This window comes from Salvelinus namaycush, chromosome 21, assembly GCF_016432855.1.
Source record: "Salvelinus namaycush isolate Seneca chromosome 21, SaNama_1.0, whole genome shotgun sequence".
NCBI lineage: Eukaryota > Metazoa > Chordata > Actinopteri > Salmoniformes > Salmonidae > Salvelinus > Salvelinus namaycush.
Genome location: NC_052327.1, coordinates 3492357 through 3520347, shown reverse-complemented (window position 1 = coordinate 3520347; position 27991 = coordinate 3492357). Strand labels below are relative to the sequence as shown.

Genomic DNA, 27991 nt, shown 5'->3' with positions numbered 1-27991 from the left:
TCGGATTAGCCAGACTAGACCGGGCCCAGCCTATTATCCTCAACCAGACCACCACCTCTACCAGACCAGAGAGGAAGCCCCCCGGCCTAGACTTGGCCCTGCTCCATTCCAATAGGTCCAACAGCAGGACCAGCGCAGCTAAGCAGAGGTCATCAGAGGACAGGAGAACACTGTAGAATTGAGTGAGTTTAAGTTTACTTGTTCAATAAATAGGAATATAGACACTATCGTTCAAAAGTTTGGGGCCAAATGTCCTTGTTTTTTTAAAGAAAAACAATTTTTTTTGTCCATTAAAACAACATCAAATTGATCAGAAATACAGTGTAGACATTGTTAATGTTGTAAATGACTATTGCAGCTGGAAACGACAGATTTTTATGGAATATCTACATAGGCGTACAGAGGCCCATTATCAGCAACCATCATTCCTGTGTTCCAATGGCACGTTGTTAGCTAATCCAAGTTTATCATTTTAAAAGGCCAATTGATCATTAGAAAACCCTTTTGCAATTATGTTAGCGCAGCTGAAAACTGCTGTTCTGATTAAAGAAGCAATTAAACTGGCATTCTTTAGACTAGTTGAGTATCTGGAGCGTCTCTGTCACGCTCGCTATCCTCAAACCCCCTGTCATAAATCAACCAAGGCGCAGCGTGCATGTAGTTCCACATCTTTTAATCGGAGTGAAAAACTTAACCAACAAAACAAACAGGTAAACAGCAATGAACGTGACGCAACCGAGGCGCACACAAACACACACGGAAAATAATAATTACCCACACATAGGTGGGAAAAAAGGCTGCCTAAGTATGATTCCCAATCAGAGACAACGATAGACAACGATAGACAGCTGCCCAAACATAGAAATACAGAAACATAGAAAACAAAACATAGAATGCCCACCCCAAATCACACCCTGACCAAACCAAAGGGCGTGACAGTCAGCATTTGTGGGTTTGATTACAGGCTCATTGAGAAAGGCCGTCGTAGGCAGACCTGGCTCTCAAGACAAGATTGGCTATGTGCACACTGCCCACAAAATGAGGTGGACACTGAGCTACACTTCCTAACCTCCTGCCAGATGTATTACCGTATTAGAGACACATATTTCCCTGAGAACCTGAGACGGAGCTGCATTTCCTGACAAAATGTCAAAAATATAAAACAATTAGAGAGTGTCATTTCCCAAAATTTGAAACCCTTATTCAAGGTTTCAAAGACCTCTCTGATGAGAGTAGGCTACCCATCCTTATTTTTTCGAGGACGCAGAGAGCTGTGGGCTGGCTGCCATAAGTTGAGGGACAGTGTCTGACAGACCAACCTGCACATGTACTCTACTGTATGCTTATTGTTGAATGTATGGTTATTTTGACACTTGGTTACTGTTGTCCCGTTGACAATTTTGATTCTCATTTTAAGAGAGAGAGCGAGAGAGAGTGCGAGAGAGAGTGCGAGAGCGAGTGCGAGAGAGAGTGCGAGAGAGAAAGCGAGAGAGAGAGAGAGATGAAGTGGGGATGAATCTGAATACTTACTCTGGGGATGAGTCTGGTGAGATGCTGCCTTTGTATTTCCTAGGGTAGGATATACAACAGCATTTTTATATTTTATTTACTCTTACATTGCTCCTAAGAGCGCTACTATCACTCCTAAGGCATTTTCTATTGTTCCTAAAGTATTTTAAGGGGTAATCTATTGGTCCTAAGTTCTGTCTTCTATTGCTCTTAAGTCGGGTTCCCCAACTAGTTTTATTTAATTTAAATGTAAATATTTATATATATATATATATATATATACACAACTTTTTATTTTATTTTCATTGTTGGACAGAAAAGACACCAGGATATCAGCTCCAAGTGATTTCATTTTGGAAATCTGTTCCCAAGTATTCCAACACATAATAGAGAAACACGTGATTGTATATAAACGTAAGCAAGGTTTGAAATGATGGCGTTTTAATCAAATATTGTATCTGTTTGGGCTTATTGCGGTCAATTTGCAGTCTAGACATGATTTGTAATTATGTGCCGGCCACCCGACCGTCCGCTCAAGAAAAAATTGGCCCACGGCTGAACCTAGTTGATGATCCCTGTCGTAAGGGCTCTACTATTACTCCTAAGGGCTCTATTAATACTACTTTGTTGGTGTGTGTGTACTGTGTTGTGTTGTGTGGAATTGGATAAGACAGGTAAAGGTACTTACTCTGGGGTGATGCTGTGTTTGTATGCGTGTTACGTTAGTCAGTGTGTCGTATGTAAGGACTGTGTTGTGTTGAGATGGAGAAGACAGGTAAAAGGTACTTACTCTGGGGAAGACTCTGGTGTGAGGCTGGACATCTCCTCTTGTGTGGGAACTGGGTAGAGAAGCAAGGTCACAGGTTAGAGAAAGCGCAAAGATTAGAGAGGGGATCAAAAGCTTGTTGCATTTTATTCAACCTTTATTTAACTAGGCAAGTCAGTTAAGAACAAATTCTCATTTACAATGACGGCCTACCCCGGCCAAACCCTAATCCAGACAACGCTGGGCCAATTGTGCGCCGTCCTGTGGGACGCCCAATCACACCCGGTTGTGATACAGCCTCGAATCGAACAAGGGTCTGTAGTGACGCCTCTAACACGGAGATGCAGTGCCTTAGACCGCTGCTCCACCCGGGAGCCCAAATGCATGCAGCCTGCTCTCATAAAGTAACAATCAGAGCTAGGTTTCCCAAAGACTTCATAGCTAAAGTAGTTCTTCATTTCTCTTGCAGATCTATACTCAGAACAACAAAGTTCTTAATGCAACGAATGTTGTTCATTCACTCACAAAAGATTGACTGTCAAACATTGATTTTATAATTGTTTTCTCGCAGCTGTGCAGCTGAGTTCTGAACAAAAAGGAATTACCATTTTAACTTTGAAGGCTTTAGGAAACCCATTTCTGTGCTTTTTCCTCCCTCAGTACCTTGCAGTTTCCTGCGGTGAAAGCGCGGCGAGCCCAGGAAGCTGTTCTTGATGGAGTTGAGGCGTGTCCTCCAGGGCATGCCGCCGATAGATGGGCTGGGGGGCGGCGTGGGGTTTGGCGTGCCCGCCGGGCTCTCCTTGGGTGTGTGCACAGGGGTGCCCTTGGGGGTGGGGAGGGGGCTGCCCCGGGGGGATGGGTGAGGGGTAACCTGTATGAGGGGGATAGATTTGGGACCGTAGTCAGTGCCCGAGTGAGAGGGAGAGGGTGTGGGCGAGGGGGTGGGCGAGGGCGCCACTGGATGGAAGGGGTGCCATCGAATGGGCGAGAGGGGCACTGCGTCGGGGGCATGGGTGACAGAGAGCTGGGGGGTTGTGGGGGAGGGCGTGGTAAGAGCAGGGCACCGCTGCCCCATGGGGCTGCTCGGGGGTGCTCTGAGAGATGTGACAGAGGTGGCAGAGGAGGAGGGGGATGGGGGCTGGCAGGGGGTAGAGGTCTCCGACTTGGGGGGCGCCATCGCTGGGCCGAGGGAGGGGGTCTCCGGAAGGGGGTTGGAGTGGGTGGACGCAATGGGCTTGGGCAGCAGTTTGGGCTTGGCCGGGAGGGTTTGGTTTCTGGGGTCGGGTGGTAGCAGCTGCCCGCTGTCCGGGGCCAGGGAGTTGGGGGTGGGGGCGCGGTGGGCAACTGTCCAGTTGGTGTGGGGGGCAAGGTGCTCGGGCGAGGGGCAGGGGCTGGAGTTGGGCGACTGGGAGAAGTCTGGAGACCGGGGGGGGACACAGAACTTTCTGAGAGGCTACATTTTGGGTAGAAAGAAGGGAGCATACACATAATATGAACAGTACCAAAAGCAGGGGGCGCACAAAGACACACAGATACACACAACACACACAGACGAATACACGCATGATGCCCGCCCACACATGCAGATGCAACACATAGCAAACAGCCACAAAGCCAGCAGCGAGAAAGACAGCCAGGCACAGATAGGCAGGCGAGGTGTGATACAGTAATGATGGATGGATGGAGGGAGGGGAATATAAAGAAAAAGACAAAAGAAGAACAAACATGGAGTCGGTTAGCTCATTCAGCCAATCGGCCAAGTAGAAAGGCAACAAGACCATGGGACAAACAATGTAAACAAAAAAACAAAAACAACAACATCGCAAGCATTCAAAACAGACAGATGTTAAAAAAAGTGCAAAAGTATGACTTTAATATTGGCATGTGACATAAGGTGATGTGCTGTCAGTGCCCAAAGCAAGCAAACACACACAGAAAGGTGAAAGACGAGGCAGGCTAGCTGTGTGAGCAAGGCTTTGCTGAGACATGAACACCATGGACACTTGGCCTGGTAAACCTTCTGATTCTTTAAAATGGGGCAATCTGCAGTTGCCACATCCATTTTGGGACTTATAAATGAATGATATGTAACCATTGATTCTTGAAGAATATAACTTATTAGTGCCTCGTGCGCTAAGCTCAACCGTTGTACCCCATCAGAACCCAAACTATAAGGGCCTAATTCAATCAGATCCGTTTTAGCCTATATCCGCATAGCTGATGTTTTGACGGTGTCCGAGTTGGAACTTACTTAGATGGGTCAAATCCACAAGCAGCTCACGGCATTATATCTAAAGCTGACATTGACATTGGCAGCACGGAGTCGCGAGAAGACAAATCCAACGCAGCCTTGTTTTCAAGCGAACACTGGAACGTAAAAGATGTAATCTACACCTCGATTAGGCTGATAGAAATCCTCACTATTTCGTTGAATGGTGGTCAATTTGAGCGTCATTATTTCTATATAGCCTACACTTTCTCGTTCTGAACTTCTAACACGAGTGGGATGGGAGTGGGATGGGTGTGGATTGTAACAATGACCAAGAGCAGCTGCACAACGAAATGACAGCTCCGACGCAGTTACATCTCCGACACTGCCAAAACAGCTATGTCAGCTATCACAGGTTAATGCTTGATTTGATTGAATCTAGGCCTGAGCTTGTTTAACTCCAATGTTTGTAAACAAAGTAAATGTAAACAAATACTATAAAGCTTTAAAATGCAGTTCGAACTATTATTTTTTATATGATGGATGGTCAGTCCTTGCATCCATAGCTCTGACTATGAATTTAAGAGTGGTTACATTTCTCCAGCCCAGTCCCTCAGCTTTTTACTGAAACGGGCGGGGGAAACGTTTTGCTATTGTTTCAACTGCCGGTTGCCGCGTTGCCGGTTGCCGCATTTTCTACTTTTTAAAATACTTCATAGTTATTATGAGTGCACCACTTCTTCTGATATTGTTGTGACAAACACTCTCAAGTGAGACACAAACCACGTTTCCATCCACAGTTTTAATGTGAATAAAGTGAATAGAATCATGACAGCTATGATGGAAACAGGAAGTTTCGGTAAAATGTTAGACAAATCCTTTGTTTGTTCGACGTGGTGGGATCTCTTTTTGTGTCTGTAAAAAGCATTATGCGAGAAATGGCAATGGAAACGCCTTTATGGCCAAATATTGATATAATAACCATCATGTTAAAGTAAACTTGGAGTCACACAATGATATGGTTTGTGGTCCTCCCACTACGACTCGGGAAATCATGCAGTTTATTAGGGTACGTATTAAATACAGTGCTTTCGGAAAGTGTTCAGACCCCTTGACTTTTTCCACGTTTTGTTACGTTACAGTCTTAATTGTAAAATGTATTAAATATTTTTTTCCCTCCATCAATCTACACACAATACCCCCTAATGACAAAGCAAAAACAGGTTTTTAGAAATTTTTGCTAATTTATGAAAAAGAAACTGAAATATAACATTTACATAAGTATTTACACCCTTTACTCAGTACTTTGTTGAAGCATTTTTGGCAGCGATTACAGCATCGAGTGTGCTGGTGTATGACACTACAAGCTTGGCACACCTGTATTTGGGGAGTTTCTCCCATTTTTCTCTGCAGATCCTCTCAAGCTCTGTCAGGTTGGATGGGGAGTGTTGCTGCACAGCTATTTTCAGGTCTCTCCAGAGATGTTCGATCGGGTTCAAGTCCGGGCTCTTGCTGGGCCACTCAAAGATATTCAGAGACTCATCCCGAAGCCACCGCTGGGTTCTCTTGGCTGTATGATTAGGGTCGTTGTCCTGTTGGAAGGTGAACCTTCGCCCCAGTCTGGAGGTCCTGAGCGCTCTGGAGCAGGTTTTCATCAATGATCTCTCTGTACTTGGCTTCATTCATCTTTCCTTCGATCCTGACTAGTCTCCCAGTGCCTGTTTCACCATAGGGATGGTGCCAAGTTTCCTACAGACGTGACGCTAGGCATTCAGGCCAAAGAGTTCTTGGTTTCATCAGACCGGAGAATATTGTTTCTCATGGTCCGAGAGTCTTTAGGTGCCTTTTGGCAAACTCCAAGCGTGCTCTCATGTGCCTTTCACTGTGAAGTGGCTTACGCTTGGCCACTGTACCATAAGGCCTGATTGGTGGAGTGCGGCAGAGATGATTGTCCTTCTGGAAGGTTCTCCCATCGCCACATAGGAACTCTGGAGCTCTGTCAGAGTGATCATCGGGATCTTGGTCACCTTCCTGACAAAAGCCCTTCTCCCCTGATTATTCAGTTTGGCTGGGAGGCCAGCTCTAGAAGAGTCTTGGTGGTTCCAAACTTCTTCTGTCTAAGAATGATGGAGGCCACTGTGTTCTTGGGGCATTCAATGCTGCAGAAATGTTTTGGGACCATTCCCAAGATCTGTGCGTCGACACAATCCTGTCTCTGAGCTCTACGGATAAGTCCTTCGACCTCATGGCTTGGTTTTTGCTCTGACATGCACTGTCAACTCTGGGACCTTATATAGACAGGTGTGTGCCTTTCCAAATCATGTCCAATCAGTTGAATTTACCACAGGTGGACTCCAATGGAAACAGGATGGACCTGAACTAATTTTCGTGTCACATGGCAAAAGGTCTGAATACGTAAATACATAAATAAGGTATTTCTGTTTTTTATTTGTATTACGTTTTTTTTTTAACCCATTTTGGAAATAAGGCTATAAAGTAACAAAATGTGGAAAAAGTGAAGGGGTCTGAATACACTGTAAATTCAAATATTCTCACTCTTATCCATAAAATCTCATCAGGTAGACAAGCCTGTATCTGCAAGTTGTTGCCTAGAGCACATGTGCCATGACCAGAGTAGGCACATTTGCTATTTAACACAGTTTTTGTGACAAAACTATCAGTAGAGTTGAAAGTGCAATGGAAACACATTGATTTAGATTTTTGTGCACCACATCATCAGGCACTGATTTTAATCTGCAACAAGTCAGTTTGGTGGAAACATACCACTGGTGGGAAAATGTGCATATTTTATTTTTGAACATTTTTCAAATATTCTCATGAAAATGTCGCCAATTGGGTGGAAACCTAGCTACAGAGGTGAAAACTCATGGAGAAATGGCTTCTAAATGTCTCTCTTAATCAAAAAAACGGTTTATTTATAGAGTACATTGCTTACGCTGGATGTAATTTTAAAGTGCTTAACAAAATAGAATAATAAAAGTTGAGAAAGATAAACAAACGAAATAGTTTTCTAAATGAGGTGAATCAAAATAGTAAAACAATTATAAAACAGAGAGAATAAAATAAAATAAATACAAGTAAATAAGATATAGAGAATGGGATAAAATAGATAGAATGACTAAAAGCACCCTTAAGTAAAAGGTCAGCTAAAAAGGTGTCTTTTAAGTAATTACATTTATTTGGTGACAATGTGTATTTAATTCATATTCTGTTTAATATTTTCTATTAATGACTTCACACATTGTACCTGTGGGCTGCCACTCAGAAGAAGAAGAATATTTAAAAAAATTGGTAAACACTTTACTTGACACTAAGTGTCATAACACTTTATGACACAGTCATAACCATGTCAAAATGTGTCATAACAGCTGACATAACTTGTCATAACTTGTCATAACCTGTCATAACCTGTCATAATATGGTCATAATACTGTTATGACACAAATATTTAGATATGTTGTGATATTGCGTTATTTTATGGCTGGTTATGACACCTACATAAGAGTGTCAAATGCCACAAAACCTATCACACACAGCAAAACATTCCATTACACCATAGCCTACTTGTTAACGGTATGTTTATGACATATAACACTTTCTGAAATTGACCATGTTAAATTATCATTGTAATTACGCACACATTGATGTCAGACATGCACCTTCCCAATGCTGTCCTAAAGTATACTTTCTTAGTCCAAGTAAAATGGCACAGGATGGTCATAATGCTTCTTGACAGTGTCATAAAGTGCATTTTCTTAGTCCAAGTGACACAAGATGGTCATAATGCTTCATGACAGTGTCAAAGAGAAATTTCCATTTGGGAATTCCCAAATGCTAGACGAGCTAATTTCTCTAAATTGATCACTGACAATCAGAATAATCCTAGGGTGCTCTTCTCAACTATTGAAAGCCATATTCATTCTGCTCCCTCTACCCCTTACGATCTGTTGTCAACGTCTAAATGTGAAAAGTTTGCAGTGTACTTCAGAGACAAGATATTGTCAATTAGGTTGGGTATCAGCTTAGGCAGACGATCTGACAGATCTGAGTCTATACTGCTAGTCCCTCCCCCAACATCCAGAGTCAATATGGACTATTTTGTCACGGTTGATAATGAAACAACTTCTTAAGAAAAGCACATCCTTCAGCCCTCAGCAATTATAGACCAATTTCTAAACTCCCCCTAAACAGCTCAATGACTTCCTTAGTAAAAGTAGTATTTTTTTTATTTGATTGTTGCAACAGCATCAATGGTTACATTTAATTTGGTATGTGTCAGTGTGTGTGTGTGTGTGTGTGTGTGTGTGTGTGTGTGTGTGTGTGTGTGTGTGTGTGCGCGTGTGTGTGTAAGCCTTCTCATGCTAATCTATTTCCATTGGTGTGGGTCAATATTGAACAACTATATCTTCACTCACTCCCTGTGTCCAGGGAAACCCTTGCCTTACAGCCCAACAGGAACTTGAGCAAATGCCTTGAACATCTTTTACATGGAATCACTTCATGAAACCAGCATCCCAGTTTAAGGCTGGATTTCAGGAATCAATTTTCCTTTCAGATCACCCTGAGAGGCTGCGTGTGTGTTTGCTAACATGTTTGTGTGTGTGTGTGTGTGTGCACATGTGCATGTGTGTGTGTGTGTGTGTGTGTGTGTGTGTGGCGCAAGCAGCTCATCCTGGTAGTCTGGCTAACCTTCTAGCCTCAGTCTAGTTGGACGAAAAAGGCTACAAACCTTCCCCTTGTGCTAATCAGGAAAAACTGGGATTTTGTATTTTTCAGAATTCCCTGAGCTGGATTTCTACGTGTCTCAGTTCCATGGAGAACAGAAGACAGGATAATAACAGAATAATCTTGACAGAAAAGAGAGAGGAGCTTTAAGAAGAAAATAGTAATGTTTGGTTATCTTTAGTGTGTGGGTGTGTATGCATACAAGTGTGTGTGTGTGTGCATGCAAGCGTTCAAGTGTGCGTGTGTGTGTGGCTCCATGCAGGGTGCCCTATGGGATTTATCTCAACTTGGTGGGAGAGAGCAGGCCTCACACAAAGCCTAATGGAGTGAATGGTAAGCCATAGAGCTAAACTCTGTGACACAGCTCTCTGTTAACCTAAATGTCCATCTTGATTATGAAATTACATTTACCAATGTGTGAAAAGACTTCACGTCATGTGCTAATACTGCAAACACGTTACGTCAAAATAATCTAAAACGTTATGTAAATATCTATGTATATTCAAAAAGAAACATAACTATTTTTTCTTAGCTATTGCCCAATGACATCGTTTATTTATTTTCAATCGGGAGATACAGTGGCTTGCGAAAGTATTCACCCCCTTGGCATTTTTCCTATTTTGTTGCCTTACAACCTGGAATTAAAATAGATTTTTTGGGGGGTTTGTATCATTTGATTTACACAACATGCCTACCACTTTGAAGATGCAAAATATTTTTTATTGTGAAACAAACAAGAAATAAGACAAAAAACAGAAAACTTGAGCATGCATAACTATTCAACCCCCCAAAGTCAATACCTTGTAGAACCACCTTTTGCAGCAATTACAGCTGCAAGTCTCTTAGGGTATGTCTCTATAAGCTTGGCACATCTAGCCACTGGGATTTTTGTCCATTCTTCAAGGCAAAACTGCTACTTCAAGTTGGATGGGTTCCGCTGGTGTACAGCAATCTTTAAGTCATACCACAGATTCTCAAATGGATTGAGGTCTGGGCTTTGATTAGGCCATTCCAATACATTTAAATGTGTCCCCTTAAACCACTCGAGTGTTGCTTTAGCAGTATGCTTAGGGTCATTGTCCTGCTGGAAGGTGAACCTCCGTCCCAGTCTCAAATCTGTGGAAGACTGAAACAGGTTTCCCTCAAGAATTTTCCTGTATTTAGCGCCATCCATCATTGCTTCAATTCTGACCAGTTTCTCAGTCCCTGCCAATGAAAAACATCCCCACAGCATGATGCTGCCAACACCATGCTTCACTGTGGGGATAGTTTTCTCAGGGTGATGAGAGTTGTTGGGTTTGCACCAGACATAGCACTTTCCTTGATGACCAAAAAGCTCAATTTTAGTCTCATCTGACCAGAGTACCTTCTTCCATATGTTTGGGGAGGTCTCCCACATGCCTTTTGGCGAACACAAAACGTGACTGATAATTTTTTTCTTTAAGCAATGGCTTTTTTTCTGGCCACTCTTCCGTAAAACCCAGCTCTGTGGAGTGTACGACTTAAATTGGTCCTATCGACAGATACTCCAATCTCTGCTGTGGAGCTTTGCAACTCCTTCAGGGTTATCTTTGGTTGCTTCTCTGATTAATGCCTGGTCTGTGAGTCTTGGCAAGTTTGTTGTGGTGCCATATTCTTTCAATTTTTTTATAATGGATTTAATGGTGCTCCGTGGGATGTTCAAAGTTTTGGATATTTTTTTTTATAACCCAACCCTGATCTGTACTTCTCCACAACTATGTCCCTGACCTCTTTGGAGAGCTCCTTGGTCTTCATGGTGCCGCTTGCTTAGTGGTGTTGCAGACTCTGGGGCCTTTCAGAACAGGTATATGCTGAGATCATGTGACAGATAATGTGACAGTTAAATAAAGTCCACCTGTGTGCAATCTAACTAATTATGTGACTTCTGAAGGTAATTGTTTGCACCAGGTCTTATTTAGGGGCTTCATAACAAAGGGGTGAAAACTTTTCCGCTTTTTATTTTTTATACGTTTTTTAAACAAGTTATTTTTTTAATTTCACTTCACCAATTTGGACTATTTTGTGTATGTCCATGACATGAAATCCAAATAAAAATCAATTTAAATTACAGGTTGTAATGCAACAAAATAGGAAAAACGGCAAGGGGGATGAATACTTTTGCAAGGCACTGTAGGTGAGAGGGAACTAGTACAGGAAGTGAGTGGCATAGGGTTGCAATGGGAGCTGGAAACTTTACCAGTAAACTACCAGGTTTACTGGTAGTTTTTTAAACTTTTTAAAATATTTTTATCAGATGACATCAAGTGGCTTTTTTGGGGACTTCAGATTATCACAGGTGTCTGTAATTATCTCTGGCCCTCTGTGTGGCCTTATCACATATAATAACACAAACATATTAAAATAATATATACATAATACATATTTATTATTATATATTTGTTATATATAATATATATATTTTTTAATTTATGATATATTTATTATGTTTTATATATATATAATATATTAAATAATAAAATAGAATGATGAAGTTGTAAAACATTATCCTAAATAAAATTAATAGGTTTTATGAATACCATTGGTGTTTAATGAGCATTTCAGCATTAAATATCCTCAATAAAGATAATGTACACACTTTTTTTCATTTTACGATGTCAATTATGTCTTTATTGTAAATGTTTTGCTGCCAAATTGGTGGCAGTTGTGAAAAAAGTCAATAGTTGGAAGAGTTGCAGAGTTAATTGAAAAATAATGGCAATTTTTTATAGAACCATATGGGGTATCCACTAGAACTTCATGGACAATTTATACACAGATATATATACACTGCTCAAAAAAATAAAGGGAACACTTAAACAACACAATGTAACTCCAAGTCAATCACACTTCTGTGAAATCAAACTGTCCACTTAGGAAGCAACACTGATTGACAATAAATTTCACATGCTGTTGTGCAAATGGAATAGACAACAGGTGGAAATTATAGGCCTTTAGCAAGACACCCCCAATAAAGGAGTGGTTCTGCAGGTGGTGACCACAGACCACTTCTCAGTTCCTATGCTTCCTGGCTGATGTTTTGGTCACTTTTGAATGCTGGCGGTGCTTTCACTCTAGTGGTAGCATGAGACGGAGTCTACAACCCACACAAGTGGCTCAGGTAGTGCAGCTCATCCAGGATGGCACATCAATGCGAGCTGTGGCAAGAAGGTTTGCTGTGTCTGTCAGCGTAGTGACCAGAGCATGGAGGCGCTACCAGGAGACAGGCCAGTACATCAGGAGACGTGGAGGAGGCCGTAGGAGGGCAACAACCCAGCAGCAGGACCGCTACCTCCGCCTTTGTGCAAGGAGGAGCACTGCCAGAGCCCTGCAAAATGACCTCCAGCAGGCCACAAATGTGCATGTGTCTGCTCAAACGGTCAGAAACAGACTCCATGAGGGTGGTATTTCTTTGGGGGGCCGCACAGCCCTCCATGTGCTCGCCAGAGGTAGCCTGACTGCCATTAGGTACCGAGATGAGATCCTCAGACCCCTTGTGAGACCATATGCTGGTGCGGTTGGCCCTGGGTTCCTCCTAATGCAAGACAATGCTAGACCTCATGTGGCTGGAGTGTGTCAGCAGTTCCTGCAAGAGGAAGGCATTGATGCTATGGACTGGCTCGCCCGTTCCCCAGACCTGAATCCAATTGAGCACATCTGGGACATCATGTCTCGCTCCATCCACCAACGCCACGTTGCACCACAGACTGTCCAGGAGTTGGCGGATGCTTTAGTCCAGGTCTGGGAGGAGATCCCTCAGGAGACCATCCGCCACCTCATCAGGAGCATGCCCAGGCGTTGTAGGGAGGTCATACAGGCACGTGGAGGCCACACACACTACTGAGCCTCATTTTGACTTGTTTTAAGGACATTACATCAAAGTTGGATCAGCCTGTAGTGTGGTTTTCCACTTTAATTTTGAGTGTGACTCCAGATCCAGACCTCCATGGGTTGATAAATTTGATTTCCATTGATAATTTTTGTGTGATTTTGTTGTCAGCACATTCAACTATGTAAAGAAAAAAGTATTTAATAAGAATATTTCATTCATTCAGATCTAGGATGTGTTATTTTAGTGTTCCCTTTATTTTTTTGAGCATATTTATACTATATAGGAATACATCCTTTAAAGTTATTTGTGTAAATTACCAAAGTTACCGTAGATTGCCATAAGATCTCGGGAACGTTGATAAATCGAACCCCTGCCACCTGAGACATAATGTGGTCCAGGGGCAGCAGCACTACCACTAGGCCAGCCTCTGGCACATGCATTAGTAGGGGCACTATCATGTTTCTTCTATGTTGTATGACTAATGCTTAAGTAATTCCAGTGTAGATCCTGTATTTGTTTCAGGCCAAGCCAATCCTCAGTTATCCTGGTCAGGAGCATCTAGCTACGCTGACTGTGTTGGTCTCATGTGATGACATAAAAACAAATACCAATCAAGGCGTAGACAGGCAGCAGGTTTATGGGTGGATTGTGTGATGCCTGAGGGAAAACACAGGGGTCCTGATAAAGGGGGTGAGACGAGGGGATTAGGGAGAGGTACTTACCCGTGGGCTGCTGAGAGGGCTAGTGGAGAGACCGGAAGATGCTCCACTTATGGACCTTGACCTGTGGAAGACACACACATGCACGAACACACAGACACAGACACACACACACACATCAAATTCTCAGTGTTAAGAGAGAAAGAAACATGGAAAACGACAGCGTTTGAGGTGAGAGGGTAAGGAGTTGGCAAAAGCGTTACATGAGACTAACCACTACAGCTAGGATGCTACAAAGCCCTCTAGAAGCATTGAGCTATTCAAACAGGTTCACACCAGGACATTCACAGAAGGTTACATTGAATGTGAACTTCACTCAAATCTAAAATTCAACTTTTGACATTAATTAGACATTTGCAGAAAAACATTCCCCACATATCTTGAGTTTTATTATTAGTATGCTTTCTGAAAACAAAAACACTCTAGAAATGTGACATTTATCTGATTGTATCCCCGGATGTGTTTGCCGTTTGACCAATCAAACAAATCAAAGCTGTTTTTAATATTTGTTCTCTCTGTGGCAGTGAAAAGGTTCCAGGGGCACACATGAAGTAAAGCTCATCTATTCATTTGGTTTCTATGTGTCTTGTTTTTGTTATTCAAAAAATTCCAGCAGATGACATCAACAACCTGTGCTCCAAAATGAACAATCACAGGACAATCTGTCTCCATCACACACAACTATATCAACTCCCAGACAGCACGTTCATGATCTGTCAGAAGAATGTCTGTCTCCTTTATTTTGCTCTCCTCCCTCTTTTTCGCTCTTTTGATTTGATATCTCACTCGTTTGTTTTTCTCCCACTATCTATCTCGCTCTATTCCTTTCCGCCCTCTCCCTTTTTCCTCACCTTCCCTCCTTTTCAGCTTCATCAGTTATTTTAGACAGAAATCTACACAGCACAGGTAGGATCAAGGGTTGTGGAGGGGAGAAGACATTTCCAATGGAACTTTTTGACATGGAGCTGAACCGGAGACTGGAGCTGAACCAAAGAAATGGAGGAAAGGGAGACTGCTGGGTCCTCAGATCCTCAAAAGGTTCTGCAGCTGCACCATCGAGAGCATCCTGACTGGTTGCATCACTTGCCTGGTATGGCAACTGCTCGGCCTCTGACCGCAAGGCACTACAAAGAGTAGTGCGTACGGCCCAGTACATCACAGGGGCCAAACTTCTTGCCATCCAGGACCTCTATACCAGGCGGTGTCAGAGTAAGTCTATAAAACTTGTCAAAGACTCCAGCCACCCTAGTCATAGACTGTTCTCTCTGCTACAGCACGACAAGCGGTACCAGAGCACCAAATTAAGGTCCAAGAGGCTTCTAAACAGCTTTTACCCCCAAGCTATAAGACTACTGAACATCTAATCAAATGGCTACCCAGACTATTTCCATTGCCCCCCCCCCCCCCCCCCCCTCTTTTTACACTGCTGCTACTCTAAGTTATTATCTATGCATAATTCACTTTAATAACTCTACCTACATGTATATATTACCTCAATTACCTCGATTAACCGGTGCCCCGCACATTGACTCTGTACCTGCTCTTCGGATACCTTTCATTTTTCTCTGTTTTATTTTAGTCAACGGTGTTTAGTATTATTCACCAAAGTTCATCATGTTTATGTGTGGGTGTTCTCTGGCTTTTCTCTCTACTTTACTACACCATCAGGCACCCAAACCAATATGAGGGGGAGGTAGGGTTCTTCTGACCGTAGTCCCGCCAGCTCACCACTACACACGCGCACACACACACACACACAGCCATGTTTTTGTTACTTGTCAGGACTTTTTGGGGAGTAAAAATGTATTCCCATTCAAAATCAAATTTTTCTGAACTGTTAAACCTAACCCTAACCTTAACCCTAAACCTTTAAACCTAATAGAATTAAGGTTAGGAGTTAGGGTTAGGATTAAGGTTTGGGTTAGTGTTCCGGTTACGGTTATGTTGAAGGTTAGGAGTTAAAGAAAATAGGATTTTGAATGGGAATCAATTGTTTGGTTCTCTCTGCTACCGCACGGCAAGCGATACCGGAACGTCAAGTCTAGGCTCAAGAGGCTTCTAAACAGCTTCTACCCCCCAAGCCATAAGACTACTGAACATCTAATCAAATGGTTACTCAGACTATTTGCATTGCCCCCCCCACACCCCCTTCTTTTTACACTGATGCTACTCTCTGTTATTATCTATGCATACGTCACTTTAATAACTCTACCCACATGTATATATTACCTCAATTACCTTGACTAACCGGTGCCCCGCACATTGACTCTGTACCGGTACCCCCTGTACATAGCCTCGCTATTGTTAACACAAACATTTGTGTGTATCTGAGTGTATTTCTGTGTATGAGTGGGTGGGGATGAGACCTTGTCAGTTAAGATGCCCTTTTCTGCTTTATTCGAACGGCTAAACCTGACAGTTCCAATCATCATATTAACACAAAACAGTTTACTGACATATTAGCTTGTCTAAATCCAATAAAGACAGGACATTCAAAATCTAATTTGACCTATTCACCAACACGGATTTTCATCATCAGCAGCTTGACTACTGCTCGAGTACTGCAGCTTTATTGATCTACTGTTCCTCAACAACAGATGTACTCACATCGGATGGGTTGATTAGGATTCAAACCTCTCAAACAGCCTAATCCATACTCTTAGAGTACGTTTACCCAATTAATGTACTTGAATGTAAATGTGCTTTTTCATGTAAGACATCATCCCATTCCACAAATGTATTTAAAACGTTATTGAGAGGTTATCCCGGACACAGATTAAGCCCAAAATTACTTCTGGTCGTGGACTAGGTGTAATGTGTGTCGGGGGAAACCGATGTAGCGTTAACCACAGCTTAACGCTACATTTTGTCCTAGCTTTATACATAAGCTTTTTCAGATGGGAAATGGACAAGGGACACTACCATTCAAAAGTTTAGGGACACTTAGAAATGTCCTTTTTTTTTTTTTTTTTGTCCATTAAAATAACATAAAATTGATCAGAAATACAGTGTAGACATGTTTATGTTGTAAATGACTATCGTAGCTGGAAATGGCTGCTTTTTGATGGAAAATCTACATAGGCGTACAGAGGCCCATTATCAGCAACCATCCCTCTTTGTGTTCCAATGGCACGTTGTGTTAGCTAATCCAAGTTTATAATTTTAAAAGGCGAACTGATCATTAGAAAACCCTTTTGCCATTATGTTAGCACAGCTGAAACTGTTGTTCTGATTAAAGAAGCAATAAACTGGCCTTCTTTAGACTAGTTGAGTATCTGGAGCATCAGCATTTGTGGGTTCGATTACAGGCTCAAAATGGCCAGAAACAAAGGAACTTTCTTCTGAAACTCGTCAGTCTATTCTTGTTCTGAGAAATGAAGGCTATTCCATGCGGGAAATTTGCTTAGCAACTGAAGATCTCGTACAACGCTGTGTACTACTCCCTTCACAGAACAGTGCAAACTGGCTCTAACCAGAATAGAAAGAGGAGTGGGAGGCTCCGGTGCACAACTGAGCAAGAGGACAAGTACATTAGAGTGTCACAAGTCCTCAACTGGCACCTTCATTAAATAGTACCCGCAAAACATGAGTCTCAAAGTCAACAGTGAGGAGCAGACTCCGGGATGCTGGCCTTCTAGGCAGAGTTCCTCTGTCCAGTGTCTGTGTTCTTTTGCCCATCTTCATCTTTTCCTTGTATTGGTCAGTTTGAAATATGTTTTTTTTTCAACTCTGCCTTGAGGGCCAGCATCCCGGAGTCGCCTCTTCACTCTAGTCTAAAGAAGGCCAATTGTATTGCTTATTTAATCAGCTCAACAGTTTTCAGCTGTGATAACATAATTGCAAAATAGTTTTCTAATGATCAATTCGCCTTTTAAAATGATAAACTTGGATTCTAACACAACGTGCCATTGGAACACAGGAGTGATGGTTGCTGATGTAGATATTCCATAAAAATCAGCCGTTTCCAGCTACAATAGTCATTTACAACATGAACAATGTCTACACTGTATTTCTGATCAATTTGATGTTATTTTAATGGACAAAAAAATTTGCTTAACTTTCAAAAACAAGGACATTTCAAGTGACCCCAAACTTTTGAACAGTAGTGTAGTTGACAGCTTTTGAACATATTTCGATTATTTTCCTGTTATAAACAATGGAGTAATGCAACCTTATATTTTGGGTTATGATAGGGTAAGAAAGTTACGCTATGCTCGAAACATTTATAAGGTATAGTATTTAAAGGGTCAATCTGTGATTGCTTCATACATTTTTTTACTTTTCAATTATTTACACACACCCATTGATTCTTGAAGTTATAACTTCTATGATAAATGCCTCATGAGCTTAGTCCAATTGTCATACCCAATCAGAACCCCCAAAATGTACTTGATCAACTCAATTGTTTGTAAACAATGTCATTTTTAAGAAAAAAAAGTTAGCCTCTGAACATGGTCCAAATTTTTATTTTGTTTCCAGAGGGCTTATGAATGTGAGAGTGGTAACATTTCTCCACCCCCAATTCTTCAGATTTTTACCAAAACAGTGGTGGGTGTGGCTTTGTTGTTTGAACTGCAGATTGCCCCTTTAAGAACCAATTTGTATATATTAAGATTAGGATCATTGCACAGATTCCCTAATGGCAGATATGCATCTTACATGAAAAAAAGAAGTTTACATTAACAAGTACATTAATTGGGTAAATGTACTCTAAGAGTATGCATTAGGCTGTTTGAGAGGTTTGAATCCTAATCAACCCATCCAATGTGAGTACATCTGTTGTTGAGGTACAGTAGATCAACAAAGCTACAGTACTCTAGTAGTAGTCAAGTTGCTTATGCTAAAATGCCTTGTTAGTGCTAAGCTCAAATTAGCTTAGAATTTCCTGTCTTTTTTGGCTTCAGACAAACGCTAATATTTCACTTAAAACATAGTTTTCTGTTCATTTCCATGTTTTTTTCCTGGAAGGTCTGATAATAGCACATAACCTGCCACCAGAAGTATTACTGTGGACTATAACAATTTGAAATGGAATGGAACAACATGGTGGTCAATGGCAGCCTAAAGTGGTTGGTTTTCAAAATGGTACAGCTCTTTGTCGTTAGTAGGACTCTTTTTTTTCTTCTTAGTAGTACATGATTAGGTTTAGTTTTTCTTAATGTTTGTTTTTTTATTCATTTAGTTAGTCTGTAAGCTGTGATAGACTACACACTCCAGTACAGTAGGTGTTGGCATGCACCTCTAACGTTTCTTTACGGACCACCATGATATCATAGAAGAAGAAGACCAGGAGCCGTTTTTCATAATATGCGAGTGATAACATTGTAGTATGGATGACGCCTGACCTGGAATGGGAAGCTAACTAAAGTTGGCTAGCTTTTATAAAAGCCTGACTAGATCGAGCTTGCTTCATAGTATACCACTCTGGTGACACACATTGAGTCACACACTGTGACACACACACACCAACCCCCATTCCTTTGTATCGCTCTCCATTAGTCTAATGTCTGGGATGCCAGTGAGATGTTCAACTACGAGATGTAAGGAGTCAACTCCACCTATGGTTTCCTCTCCATGTACATGTGAGTATCCTCCACTCGGCTCTTCAATGTCTCCTCAATGTCTTATGCAGTATTTTCCTCGACAAGTACACCATTACCAACCAGAATACCTGTATTTATACTGGTTACTTACTGATAATACCATGTCAATTTTCTCTCTTTCCCATCTACAGCGCATGCGGAAAGTATTCAGACCCCTTCACTTTTCCCTCCTCAATCTACACACAACAGCCCATAATGACAAAGCAATAACAGTTTTTTAGATATGTTTGCTAATTTATAATAAAAAAAACCCTGAAATATCACATTTACATAAGTAAACAGACCCTTTGCTCAGTACTTTGTTGAAGCTCCTTCGGCAGCGATTACAGCCTTGAGTTTTTGGGGGTATGATGATACTAGCTTGGCACACCTGTATTTGGGGAGTTTCTCCCATTCTTCTCTGCAGATCTTCTCAAGCTCTGTCAGGTTGGCTGGGGAGTGCCGCTGCAAAGCTATTTTCATGTCTCTCCAGAGATGTTCGATTGCGTCCAATTCCGGGCTCTGGCTGGGCCACTTAAGGACATTCAGAGACTTGTCCCGAAGCCACTCCTGTGTTATTTTGGCTGTGTGCTTAGGGTCGTTGTTCTGTTGGAAGGTGAACCTTTGCCCCATTCTGAGGTCCTGAGCTCTCTGAACCAGGTTGTCATCAAGGATCTCTCTGTACTTTGCTCTGTTCTTCTTTCCCTCGATCCTGACTAGTCTCCTAGTCCCTGATGCTGCCATCACCATGATTCACCATAGGGATGGTTCCAGGTTTCCTCCAGACATGACTCTTTGCTTTCAGGCCAAAGAGTTCAATCTTGGTTTTATCAGACCAGAGAATCTTGTTTCTTGTGGTCTGTCCTTTGGATGCCTTCTGGTAAAATCCAAGCGGGATATCATGTGTCTTTTATTGAGGAGTGGCTTCTGTCTGGCCACTCTACCATAAGGCCTGAATGGTGGAGTGCTCTCCTTTTGGAAGGTTCTCCCATCTCCAAAGAGGACCTCTGGAGCTCTGTCAGAGTGACCATTTGGGTTCTTCGTCACCTTCCTGACCAAGGCCCTTCTCCTCGATTGCTCAGTTTGGCTGGCAGCCAGCTCTAGGAAGTCTTGGGGATTCCAAACTTCTTCTATTTAACCTGTTTGGGCTGCAAGGGGCAGTATTGAGTAGCCAGATAAAATGTGCCCATTTCAAACGGCCTCGTACTCAATTCTTGCTCGTACAATATGCATATTATTATTACTATTGGATAGAAAACACTCTCTAGTTTCTAAAACCGTTTGAATTATTTATCTGAGTGAAACAGAACTCATTCTGCAGCACATTTCCTGACCAGGAAGTGGAATGTCTGAAATCGATGCTCTGTTCTTCTTCCTGCCTATAAATGGGCACAAGACTTATTAGTATACATGCACGTCATACGCCTTCCTCTGGGTGTCAAGATGCTGTGAGAGAAGAAATTAGTTGATTATCTTGGTCTGAGATTGAACACATCATCTTGGAATGACGTGTCCACCATTTTCGGTACTCTGAAGGGCGCGAGCTGGACAGTGGGATTGCCTTTTGTTTAGCTGCCGTTATGGGCGCATACAATCTCCGGCTTTGAATTTATTTGATACATGTCACCATATCATCGTAAAGTATGTTTTTTCAATATGGTTTCATCAGATTATTGAAATTTTTTCGGGAGTTTTGCCGTGTTCCGTTCTCTTCCGTTTGTTGACATGGAGAGTGTCGTGGCACCCGGCTAGCGCGCTTGCTAAATGAAGAGGGAAAGTTGCCGTTCTGAATCCAAACAACGACTGTTCTGGACAAAGGACACCTTGTCCAACATTCTGATGAAAGATCAGCAAAAGTAAGACCCATTTTATGATGTTATTTCATATATCTGCCGTAGTCGCCGGCGCCCAAGTGTTTCTGGCTATTGTGCTAAGCTAATATAACGCTACATTTTGTTTTCGCTGTAAAACACTTGATAAATCGGAAATATTGTCTGGAATCACAAGATGCCTGTCTTTCAATTGCTGTACACTATGTATTTTTCAGAAATGTTTTATGATGAGTAATTAGGTATTTGACGTTGGTGTCTGTAAGTTTTATGGCTGCTTTCGGTGCAATTTCTGACTGTAGCTGCAATGTAAACTATGATTTATACCTGAAATATGCAAATTTTTCTAACAAAACATATGCTATACAATAAATATGTTATCAGACTGTCATCTGATGAAGTTGTTTCTTGGTTAGTGGCTATTTATATCTTTATTTGGTCGAATTTGTGATAGCTACTGATGGAGTAAAAAACTGATGGAGTAAAAAAAGTGTTGTCTTTTGCTAACGTGGTTAGCTAATAGATTTACATATTGTGTCTTCCCTGTAAAACATTTTAAAAATCGGACATGTTGGCTTGATTCACAAGATGTGTACCTTTCATCTGGTGTCTTGGACTTGTTAATGTGTGAAAGTTAAATATTTAAAAAAAATATCTTTTGAATTTCGCGCCCTGCACTTTGAGCTGGCTGTTGTCATAAGTGTACCGGTGTCGGGCTGCAGCCATAAGAAGTTAAGAATGATGGAGGCCACTGTGTTCTTGGGGACCTTCAATAGAGCAGAAATATGTTGGTACCCTTCCCCAGATCTGTGCCTCGACACAATCCTGTTTCAGAGCTCTGCGGACAATTCCTTCGACCTTATGGCTTGGTTTTTCCTCTGACATGCAATGTCAACTGTGGGACCTTATATGGACAGGTGTCAGCCTTTCCAAATCATGTCAAATAAATTGAATTTACCACAGGTGGACTCCAATCAAGTTGTAAAAACATCTCAAGGATTACCATTGGAAACAGGATGCACCTGTGCTCAATTTTTTTTCTATACATTTTCAAACATTTCTAAAAAACAGTTTGCACTTTGTCATTATGGGGTAATGTGTGTAGATTGATGAGGAAAATGTTTTATTTAATACATTTTAGAATAAGGCTGTAATGTAACAAAATGTGGAAAAAGTCAAGGGGTCTGAGTACTTTCCGAGTGTACTGTATAAAAATGATCATAAAATAACCAACCAACATTAACTCTTGAACCAGTCAAGCTAGACAGACCAAACCAACTTTTTCATGTCCAGGCAATTCTAACTTCAAATTCATAAATGTTTGTTTTGTTCCTCAAAACCCAAAATGTCGCTCAAACAGAAGCGGGAACTAAAAGAGACCCTGATCAACAACCAAAACTAAACAAGTGAGGTTTTAGGAGGGGTTCTGAAAGACACTTTGGGGATTTCCAAAGAAAGTTCACTATGAACAAAACCCACACCAAACTTAAAGACAGATAGCAAACTAAGAATGTGTAGCAAAACAAAATCAGGGAAATCAGATAAAGGATTGTTTGTCTAGAAAGAAAAATATGGAGAGATTAAAAAAAAGGTGCTAACCCTTACACATCTATCTAGACAACTGGAGCACTGGAATAGTCTGAAGATGTGTTGGTTCATTGTCCTGTTGAAAAACAAATGATAGTCCCACTAAGCACAAACCAGATGGGATAGCATATCCCTCTTAAATGTGCCTTGAATTCTAAATAAATCACAGACAGTGTCACCAGCAAAGCACCCCCACACCATCACACCTCCTCCTCCATGCTTCACAGTGGGAACCACACATGCAGAGATCATCCGAAACCAAAAATCTCAAATTTGGACTCATCAGACCAAAGGACAGATTTCCACTGCTTGTGTTTCTTGGCCCAAGCTAGTCTCTTCTTATTATTGGTGTCCTTTAGTAGTGGTTTCTTTGCAGCAATTTGACCATGAAGGCCTGATTCATGTAGTCTTCTCTGAACAGTTGATGTTGAGATGTGTCTGTTTCTTGAACTCTGTGAAGCATTTTTGGGGTCTGGAAACTGAGGTGCAGTTAACTCTAATGAATGTATCCTCTACAGCAGAGGTAACTCTGGGTCTTCCTTTCCTGTGGCGGTCCTCATGAGAGCCAGTTTCATCTTAGCGCATGATGGTTTTTGCGACTGCACTTGAAGAAACTTACAAACTTCTTGAAATTTTCCAGATTTACTGACCTTCAATGTCTTAAAGTAATGACTGTCATTTCTCTTTGCTTATTTTAGTGTTTCTTGCCATAATATGGACTTGGTCTTTGACCAAATAGGACTGTCATCTGTATACCACCCCTAGATTGTCACAACACAGCTGATTAGCTCAAACGCGTTAAAAGGAAAGAAATTCCACAAATTAACAGGCACATCTGTTAATTGAAATGCATTCCAGGTGACTACCTCATGGAGCTAGAGACACCAAACCAAATTTCACATGTTTAGGCTAAGGCTAAAATGTGTATCAACTGTTCAAGCTAGAGATATTAAAGCAATTTCCTCATGTTTAGGCTATCATAACTTTAATTCTTAAAAATGTTTACCAACTATAATTCTATAAATTAATTATAATAATATACATTTGCATAAAATAACCAACCCACAGTAACTCTTGACCCATTCAAGATAGAGACACCAAACCAACATTTTCATGTTCATGCTATCCTATGTTCAAATTCTGAAAACCTTTCATTTACTATAACCATATTACATTGCACACATATGCATAAAATAACCCTCCAACAGTAACTCTTGAACCATTCAAGCAAGAGACTCCAAACCAACGTTCTCATGTTCAGGCTATCCTAAATTTGTTTATTAACTATACTTATAAAAATGTGCACAACTCTGCATAAAGTAAATCACCAACAGTAACTCTTAAACCCTTCAAGCTAAAGTTACTAAACCAACGTCCTAATTTTCAGTCTATCCTAACTTCAAATTCGTGAACACTTTAATCAACTATAATTAGTATAAATTAGCATAAAATGACTCACAACCAGTAACGCTTGAACTATTCAAGCTAGAGACACCAAACCAACTGCCACATGTTCAGGTTATCTTAACTTCCAACTCTTAAAAACATTGATCATATATAAGTATTACAATTGCATAAAATAACTCACCAACAGTAACTCTTGAACCGTTCAAGCTAGAGACACCAACTTTCTCTTGTTCAGTCTAGCAACTTCAAATTCTTAAAAACTTTGATCAACTATAATTATATACAGCTGCATAAATTAGCATAACATAACTCACCAACATTAACTCTTGAAAACGTTCAAGCTCAGATAAAACCAACTTTCACATTTTCAGGCTATCCTAACTTCAAATTCTTTTCCATTTAAAAAAAATTAACTTCAACTATATAAATTTGCATAAAATAACTCATCAACAGTAACTCTTGACCCATTCAAGCTAGAGACACCAAACCAAATTTCACATGTTCATTATAGCCTATGTTCACATTCTGCAACCCTTTAATCAACTATAACCATATACAGTGGCTTGCGAAAGTATTCACCCCCTTGGCATGTTTCTTATTTTGTTGCCTTACAACCTGGAATTAAAATATATTTTTTTGTGGGGGTTTGTATTATTTGATTTACACAACATGCACTTTGAAGATGCAAAATATTTTTGGTGAAAAAAACCCAATGACAGAACCAATCATCTGTCATTTCCCAAATGGAAACAAAGGGCCCCTGTATGGAGAGCTAGGGCTCATACTGGAGAAAGAATGTGTGTGTGTGTGTGTGGCTGGAGTTTGTACTGATGCCTTGTCTGGGAAACTCCTCAAGTCCAAACTTTTCCCATACACTCTTTGTGGAGGTGTGTGTGTATATATCTATGTGACAAATCGATGCATCTGAGGTCCATCCAACACATCCACAGGGGTGCAGTGGTGCACTGTGGGGGATGGAATGAGTACAAGAGGTTCTGGGAAGGGGGCATGGAGTCTTCAAAAACACAACGGAACCAAAGTAAATGGCCAGTGGTAATAGGACCAAAGAAGGTCTGAGACAAGGGGGTCCGAAATATTGAGGGCTGTGTTTGTTTGTGTCTGTCTGTCTGTGTACGTGTGCATGTGTGAGTGAGAGTTCGAGTTGAGGGGACTTGGGAACTCAAGGAAAATGGGAAAAGAGTATTCTAGCTACCCTTTCTCTGTCTCATTCTCTCCTTATCTAGCTCTTTTTCTCCATGACTCTGACACGGAGTGAATGCTAATATTCACTATTCACCCCAACAAACCTCCAAATGAACCAAGACATGGGTCATGTTCATTCGGCACCAAGTGGAAGAAAACTGACAGAAACACTGAGGGACTTGGTAGATTTGTCCAACCAATAAGAAAAGTACGTTTTCATTCACCTCTGCAAAATATTGCTAAGCATTTAAAACATTGTGTGCCCTAATGAACAAGACCCAGGTCTATTTGTGCTTGATGACACAGTTTAAAAAAAAATTGTGGTTACTTGTGTGTATATTCATTAAGGGAACTTTAACATCAGTCCAACACACTCAATCGCCTCCCCAGAGCAATGTTATACATAAGAAATGGCGGAACGAATGTCACGCCCTGACCATAGAGAGCTTTTTAATCTCTATGTTGGTTAGGTCGGGGTGTGACTAGGGTGGGCCATCTAGGTGATTATGTTTCTATGTTGGCCATGTATGGTTCCCAATCAGAGGCACCTGTTTGTCGTTGTCTCTGATTGGGGATCATATTTAGGCAGCCATTTCCCCTTTGTGCTTTGTGGGATCTTGTCTATGTATAGTTTCCTGTTAGCACTATTGTTAGCTTCACGTTTCGTTTTGAGATGTATTGTTTTTTGTTTTGCTGTGAGTTTCACCTAGAAATAAAAAGATGCGGAACCCAGATCCCGCTGCGCTTTGGTCTAGTTATTCTAACGATCGTGACAACGAAACAAAAAAAAACATACATTTATATATTACAGGGATATATTTATCCCCATATTATTAACAAGGGAGATGTACCTGTCCATAGTGGTTTATTAGGAAAGGGAATTGTACTTATAATCTCATGTTAAATAACAAACAACAATTTTGTCTGTCATTGTTTCTTGTCGCTTCAATTTCCTCCTAACCTTGCTGCATCCCCTTCCCTTTTCAAAAGGACCACAATGGAAATAAACTTTTAAGCTATATTGTGTTATCCTTGATGATTTAAAAAAATTGTATGTGGAGGCATCACCGGCTGAAGCGCCCTTATGTATTTAAAAAAAAATGGTCTCATAAATTCAATCAATCAACCTCTCCTCAATTTCTCCTCGCACACCTTCAGGATTAATAAGACAAAGCTGTGTTTTTCTTCTGAGATTTTTCAGCCCATTCTCCTTTATTATATACAAGATGAATTGGTCATTCATGTAAGAAAAATATATCCAGATCATACTATAATATGTACCATATTATCTGCATGGTACAGCTACTGCAAATCATGTATTCCAAATCTACTCAAACATAATTCACAAAAGCTGAAAAATTATGATTCCCATAGCTGTGAAGATACAGTTTTGCCATCATTCTGTTGTGGAAATAATACATTTTATTACGTTGTATGATAACATTTGACCCCTATGTGTGTTACAATATTTGTCAATAAAAAAGAAAGAAAGAAAAAAAGTTTCACAATTTTGGGGAACCAAACTAGACATAATGACATAATACTGGACAGTGACTGGGGTTTACATTTTCTATGTAGCTTGAGTTAAAATGCATTCCATTCCAAAATACTTATCTTTCCCTTCCGTCAGTGTACACGCCGAGATTGGCTTGTCATAACATATGTTTCAAAGCCAGTCTTCTTTCTGACACACTCTGATGTAAAGTTACTCCTGATTCTCAAAACTGTCGATAAAAGTTTGCTGCCGGGGAGAGATAAAGTTACGTTCACACACGCGCACGCACGCACACGTTTGTGCACAAACTAACAAACTAACAACCACACACCTCCCCCAGCAGAGAATACTGTTCAATCAAGGATATGACAAAAAGCACAACACATAGATAAACCAGAAACCCACACTGACTTTTCTCACCAACATCCTTATCCCCATACACAGCTCATCTTAGCTTCAGCCCTGTAATGCGTGTCATAAGGGGAGAAAGATGTACAGCTAGGGAGAGGGGTTACATCTAAAAACAAATCAGCTTTGGGGCTGGTTTTGAAATCAAATGTTTTATTTATTTTCTATTTTACTAGTCAGTCAGTTAAGAACAAATTCTTATTTACAATGACGGCCTACCCCGGCCAAACCCTAACTCAGACGACACTGGGCCAATTGTGCGCCGCCCTATGGGACTCCTAATCACAGCTGGTTGTGATACAGCCTGGAATTGAACCAGGGTCTGTAGTGACGCCTCTAGCACAGAGATGCAGTTGGCCTTAGACTGCTGCACCAGTCAGGAGCGCAAATCAATCAAGAGAGGAGTCAGGGGTAACTGAAACTCAACATAGCCGCCGGAACATGCGTGTCAACATAAATGGGTGTATGGAAAGCGAACAGCTAATTGGGCAGATTTGATACCATTTAAGACAGTTTTTTGTTACACCCGCGAGGATAGCGGGTTCAATCTCAGTGCTAGTCACTCGTTTTTTTTCTAAAAATGTTCTTCCTAGAGCTCGACGCCCGGGCCAAACTGAGCAATCGGGGAGAAGAGCCTTGGTGAGGAAGGTGACCAAGAACCCGATGGTCACTCTGACAGGG

General features: G+C 41.2%; 1 protein-coding gene across 1 annotated transcript in view; it reads right to left on the bottom strand.

Moving 5' to 3' along the window:
* Positions 1 to 27991, bottom strand: part of brsk2a (BR serine/threonine kinase 2a) — a 454159-nt gene that overhangs the window by 21488 nt on the left and 404680 nt on the right. Inside the window, exons 13-15 of the mRNA XM_039017967.1 lie at positions 13803 to 13863; positions 2939 to 3146; positions 2300 to 2348 (exon numbers count right to left, since the gene is read on the bottom strand). Coding sequence (XP_038873895.1) covers positions 2300 to 2348; positions 2939 to 3146; positions 13803 to 13863 — 318 coding nt within the window. The remainder of the gene's footprint in view (positions 1 to 2299; positions 2349 to 2938; positions 3147 to 13802; positions 13864 to 27991) is intronic.